The following is a 6,387-nucleotide window of genomic DNA, read 5'->3' on the forward strand; positions in this document are numbered from 1 at the left end:
TGATACAGCCAGAAAGCTACCACGATTGAATTGGAACAGGGTAAGATGAATGGTACAAGTGTGTAGTAACTAAAATAATCATCAAAAAACAATTACAGTATTCCAAATTGTATTATTTTCTAAAGTATATGATTGTAATATTTTCCAAGAAGGAAAATATATGCCTATTAGACCACAACAGAGTGACCGATCAGACAATCCAGTGATAGAATTTCAAGGATTTAGAGTCGTTCTTCCCAAAGAAACAACAGTGGCAAGACCACTGGTTCTGGAAATAAGAAAATGCTGCTTCCCTTTGAAAAGAATACAAGAAAACCTCCATTTGTTACACTATAGACTGAAAACGTATAGTACATTGCTTCCTGGTCCCCAACCCGTGAGAGAGATGAAAATTAAGCACATTTGGCAGCAGGACTTTCAAAAATAAAACCACGGAACAAGATGGTGTGATACAACAAGACCCGTGACGGTCCAAATTCCCAGCCATAGTGAAAAATGCCTTTGATATTTTCGAGTTCGGTTTGTCTTAATGTCAATACATTCCTTTGAATACAGGATTTGATCGGCATATGCTCGCTCCATGTTCCTCGTACTCTGCTTTAGTGTGGCATGCCTGAGTCAAGCAAAACGAGCAATTTTTCAACGTTCATATTGACAAAAGACAGAAAATTTGTGACCAAATCTAGCTCAACAGAATTTAGCATTGCACGCCATATGGGAAAATAAAATTTACCGTGAAAAACTCAGAAGTCGAGGCAAGTACTGAGCCTCCAAACCAAACTGCACATCTCTGGATAGGATGGCTGGTGACATTTACTTCCACGGGTTTGGCCTTTACTTCTCCACCAAGTCGAGCATCTGATGCCTGAACTCGGGCGTCGACAATCTTTTTTAGGTCCCGTTGCAACCTTCTGTGGAAGTCTTTAAACATGGTTGATCCACCGGATAATACAACATTCTGCAATATCATGAAAACAACTTCTAGAATCCCCAGAAGCAATGAAATTGAGAAAGGCAGCACAGATCAAAAATAGAAAACACAATAGAATTTGATCAAATAATTCTTGGCACCTTGTACAAGGCTCTTCTTGTATCAATTGGTGCTGATTGAATGCATTTGTCTATAACATCGGGTAAAGGGGAAGTGAAATCACTGCTATAAATTTCAGGATTGAAGAAGATCTGCAAACAAAAGCCAAACAAACCATCAGATGATAGGCTGCCGAATACGTGGAATTCTAAAAATGATGTTCCGTGATGCAAAGCGTGAGCCATCCTATTCAGAAACGTTTTAAGGAAATTGCGACATTCTGTGACATATCATAATTGTATCTAATGTAGTCAAGCTTAAATTGAGTGAATAAAGTAAACCTCAGGGCCAAGGAACCGCTCATAGCCTATGTCACAAGAATATGGAGCCCCTGTCTTTGGCTTAGTACCTCTCCACTGCTTAATGTATTTTGCCGGCTCTTTGTCATGCTTATTGAACTCCTGAATTTATCAAAACCAAAGACCAGTTAATAACAATTTTGGAATGTCACTGAAAGATATAAACTATAAAAATATAAGTCAAAACATGCAAGTTTAGGTTAGTTTTTTTACAATATCATCCATCCATTAATGCCTGAATAAGAAATGAATGTCTCCGTGTTGTGTAATTTCTTGGCAATTGCAAATATTGTACAATAAATCGAAAATTTGATCCATTCTGAATACTATCATAGTACAGACTACACCTTGACAATGTCCGAAGATGTGTAGCAATGCATTTCCTTCACCTTCCGGGCTACTTCGAAGGACTCCTCAGGTGGAACATGTTCTCCTCTTTCCTAGATGAAACTACATCAGGAGAAATGACAGAAACAGTACAGGAATCACAGAATGAAAATGGTTCACTAGACTTCACCTTGAGGGTAAGCAATTCATCTCTCAAGATTCAACAAAACAGCAACAAAAATAAAGCATCAAAATTTTGTTCCTCGAAAAAACCTTTTTCACCGCATAATTTTCAATGAAATTGAGGAAAAACTGAATCCCAGATGTTCTTTGGAGACCATGAATAAAGAACAAACAGAAAAGAGGACAGATTTTAAATCATGATGAGGATTTCTTCCTGCTTGCCATCTGAGATCACTCTTTATAAAGCTTATTAATTATGGGGAAGCAACCATGACAGTTGTGATCACTGCATTCATAGAAAGCTAAGTTGAAAGATGAGGCAGCAAAGCAATTATCAGACCAGCATGGTAAAAGGCAGTTACCGTAAGGAAAAGGAAAAGAATGCAAACCTCGACAATAAAAACAATTTCCTCTTCTTCAAAATTTCAAAGAAATCTTATTCAGAAAATCAATGGATATACTATCAATAATATTACTGCAAGACATGAATGATCAAGAAGCCATACTCGCATGAGCTGCTGAACAAAAAGAGTGACATCTTTTCCTGAAATTGGAATCGACTTGATGCTGCTCCCAATAACATAACCATCGGCAACTGGTACAACATGAGTTGCCCCATCTCCCACATCCACTACAACTCCTGTCATCTCACACTAAGAAAAAATGTTTAAGAAGATTAAGTAGGCAACTATTCATTACTGTATTAGGGAAAGCCACAGTTTTAACAAAAAAAATTTTCCTTCTGCTCATCATATTCTATGCCACTGAGAGCTACAACTAAATATTGCATGGAGAGAGAGACAGAGAGAAGTGTAAATGCAGCATGCAGATTAGAAACATGAGCTCTGATTTTTTTAGTATCTGAATCGGATGATATAAATTTTTTTGAAGTCCAAAGAAAGTATAAAACTTCAAATTAAGTGAACAGCAGAGTATTTTCAAATAACCTTTCCACAGTAGAAATACTACAGAAAAAAATTTTTTAGCAAAATAAAATCCTCAACGTCCCCACCCAATGGCAATTCTTGACGTGGCACCAGATTTGATTAGTTGTGCACACAATATGGAGTTAACAGTATTTTTCTACATCAGAAAACTAAAAGAAGAAGAGGATCATCCATAAGTTAACCCGCAAGCCATAATTAACCCTCAAACAAATCATGTGATCATCCAGAAATCAACACACAATTCATAATTTACCCTCAAAAGAATAATTTCGACAATACACCAGATAAATGCCCAAAGTTGTTGCAACAGTAACCCTTTCTTGGACAGTATACTTTTTCTCAAACTTTATTTTCCTTCCATGTTTGATTGCTATCTATTTTCTGTATATCTAGCTTCAATTCTACCAAAAAAATTAACAAATCACAGGCTTCATATCACTTCATCTGTTCATCATCCAAATGTACAAAAAATAATCTTCTATTCAAATGTGGCCCATGTCAATACTTTTGTGAATGATAACTGACAGAGTATTCATAGCTTATACACAAGATCAGAAGAGCCGGTATCCTTTTAGAAAAGGAGCCAGCTCTCAGAGCAAAATGTCCAGCCAGATAGCAAATACAAAGAATCCATTCATATTAACAGCTATCTATATGCATGTTAACACAATTCGATTGGAAACAACTTTTATGACAATTTGTCAAATAAAAACTCCGTAGCTCTTTAGACCACTTATCACAATTTTTTGCGTAAATTCTTTATCTGTAAGTTTTATGACTCAATTCTCCAAACAACCGGATTATCAAAAATCACAAAAAACAATCCGAAAGAAAAAAGATTGATTTTATCATTCCTAAGCAACCAAAATGAATCCTGACCTTCGATGTTGTGTATCCAGCAGCCAAAGCAAGCACTGGCTGCACAGCGATATACAGCCCTGGAACATTAAATGTCTCAAACATGATTTCCCCAGTATACTCTCGACTCTCCGGAGCTGTCAACGGACTCTCTGCTAACAAGAAGTAGTGATCTTCCGGATTGCAGCGCAAATAGTTGAATATACATTGCTGCCAGAATCTCTCCATTGCGTCCCAATTATCCACCTGACCGTTCTTGATAGGATAGCTCAAGTTATAAATGCTATTAGATTTAGATCTAAAAAACGCTTCGTCTCCTATATTAAAATCCAGATCCGCCATCACACCAGCACTATGCTGCGCCAACCAATTGCTTCCCTTAGAAGAAGTAGCTCGAGGCTGGTTGAGAAATGACTCGTTTACTGCAACTACGGTAGGAAGTATAAAACTTGGCTCTACATTTCCAGCAAAACCCATTTTCGAATACCTGGAATAAAACAAAAGAAAAAGAAAAAAAAAGTTCAATCTTTAAGCAACCCATCTGAAAATGAACAAGTATAGCCAATTGAAGAAAAATCAGCTTAATAATCGGGGCATTTCATCAAACACTTTTAACTGACGTAGCATGAAGAATGAAAAGAACAATGAAATTTTGACTAAGTACCCAGTTCCATTATCGATTACTACAGCCGGGCGACTGGTGAAAGGGTCCATGCGATACAGAAAAAAGAATATGTTGCCGAGTTCTCTGAAGGGATTTAAGGAAACCGGCGATCATGGTCGTTGAGATACCAACGACGGCTTTATATCGTCCATGTCATCACGAAACAATCCAATAACCGCCGCTGGCAAATCATCCAAATATCACCTCCGCCTTCACATAACCAATCGGAGTCAGCAGTGTCCGCTTATTCAACAGCTTGAAAAATCGATGGTGATGATCCCTGCTGCGTGAAAAAGAACGATGGCAATGATTTCCGGGGCTCTCTTTTCTGGGAAAAGTCGAGACAACAGAACAAGACTTATGTCGGTTATGGTGGTGTTTATCGAAATCTTTGTCTCTTTTGTTGGTGTGGGTCGGGGCAGGACAAAGAAACGGCGGAGTGCAAAAGTGTGGTGTCGGCTCTAAGGAGTCGGTGTCGGGGAAATGGAAATGGATCTGAATCTGACGTCAAGTGGGGTAGACGTCAAGTTAAGGTGGGTGGAGAATTTTCTCATTTATTGGTGCACGTGTTTGTGGGAAAAAAAAAAATTTTATTGTGAGACGATCTGAAGAATTTTTATTTATGAGACAAGTCAATTTTTCATGAATGATCCAAATAAGATATTCGACCAACGAAATTGATCCGTGAGATCGTCTACAAGAGTTTTTGTGTAAAAAAAAAATTTCAGTTCAGTTTTTGGGTTTTTTAGATTGAAAATCAAAGTTTGAAATCTTTAATATTTTGTATGAACTCATAACAATTGCAATATAGAGAAATTTAAAGAATTTGATGTGTTTTTTAAAAATAGTTTGATATGGATATATATACATATATATATAATGTATAGTTATGTCTGAAAAGTGTAAAATATAAATCATATTATAAAATTTTAGGATCTTTTAAATACACGATCATTCTTTTCCTCAACTACAATGTTATGCCGCATTATAATATCGTTTAAATAAACAAAGAAAAACAAATAAAATGCAAACATCAACTTCAAACCTTACATTTTACACATGAATTTACTAAGCAATAAAAGTTAACTTATGTGCGCGGGTGGAATGCTTAAAGGCACAAACGACTCAATTTTGGTCAAAAATCGAGTTCGAGTAGCTCGAGCATGAGTATATAATGCGTCTGTTCGAGTATCTCGCGAACTACTCGATTATATACACACACATATGTGTATGTGTGTGTGTGTTTGTATATATATTTATTATAATTATTTATTTAAAATTAAGATTAAAATTAAATCAAAATCGAGTAACTCAATACATTATATGTGTGTGTATTTATTATAATTATTTAATTAAAATTAAATTGAAATCGAGTAACTCGATACGTTATCGATTCGAGCTTGAATTTGAAAATTAATAGTCAAGTCGAACTTGAGTTCAAGAATTTTAATTTTTTTCGAGTCAAACTCGAATAGTATGATATTTGAATTCGACTCGACTATATTACACCCTAGACATTCCAAATTTACTATTTCACATTACACTTTACTATGATGTAGCATTAAATATTAATATAAAAAGAAATCTAATTTTTTAAAAATACAATTACAATAAGAGTTAAACATCCATTGAAACTTGTTAAGTTTTTTTAGGATCGCACGATTCGATCGAGAATCGATCACATATCCGGTTTGAAACACCATAAAAATAATTTAGCAGGCAAATCGATCGAACTGATAAGAACTGGTAAACATGTTCAACCGGTTGAACCGGTTTTCCAATTTATTTTAAAATTAATTTTTTAAATATTAGATTTAATATTTTGTTATACATATACACAATTATTTGGATTTTGCTAAAATTATTATTTTAGTAGTAATATAATTTATGTTTTATTTTAAATATATATATAACTATAATTAATATTTTGAATATATGTATATAGTTAGTTTTTAAATTTTGGTAAATATTTTTTTATGTTTATATACATAATTTTAAACTTAAATCAATATATTTTTT

The 6,387-nt window shown here is 34.9% G+C and overlaps 1 protein-coding gene across 1 annotated transcript; it reads right to left on the bottom strand.

Moving 5' to 3' along the window:
* Window positions 1-294: 294 nt before the first annotated feature.
* LOC140989816 (actin-related protein 3-like) lies at window positions 295-4,887 on the bottom strand. The gene is made up of 8 exons (XM_073459244.1): window positions 4,369-4,887; window positions 3,726-4,191; window positions 2,406-2,552; window positions 1,737-1,829; window positions 1,372-1,491; window positions 1,072-1,182; window positions 734-958; window positions 295-613 (listed from the first exon to the last, which is right to left on the bottom strand). Exons 1-8 carry the CDS (start codon window positions 4,416-4,418, stop codon window positions 533-535), a joined length of 1,293 nt encoding a protein of 430 aa, XP_073315345.1. The 5' UTR covers window positions 4,419-4,887; the 3' UTR covers window positions 295-532.
* Between the last annotated feature and the right edge of the window lie 1,500 nt (window positions 4,888-6,387).

This window comes from Primulina huaijiensis, chromosome 12, assembly GCF_012295235.1.
Source record: "Primulina huaijiensis isolate GDHJ02 chromosome 12, ASM1229523v2, whole genome shotgun sequence".
Lineage (NCBI taxonomy): Eukaryota > Viridiplantae > Streptophyta > Magnoliopsida > Lamiales > Gesneriaceae > Primulina > Primulina huaijiensis.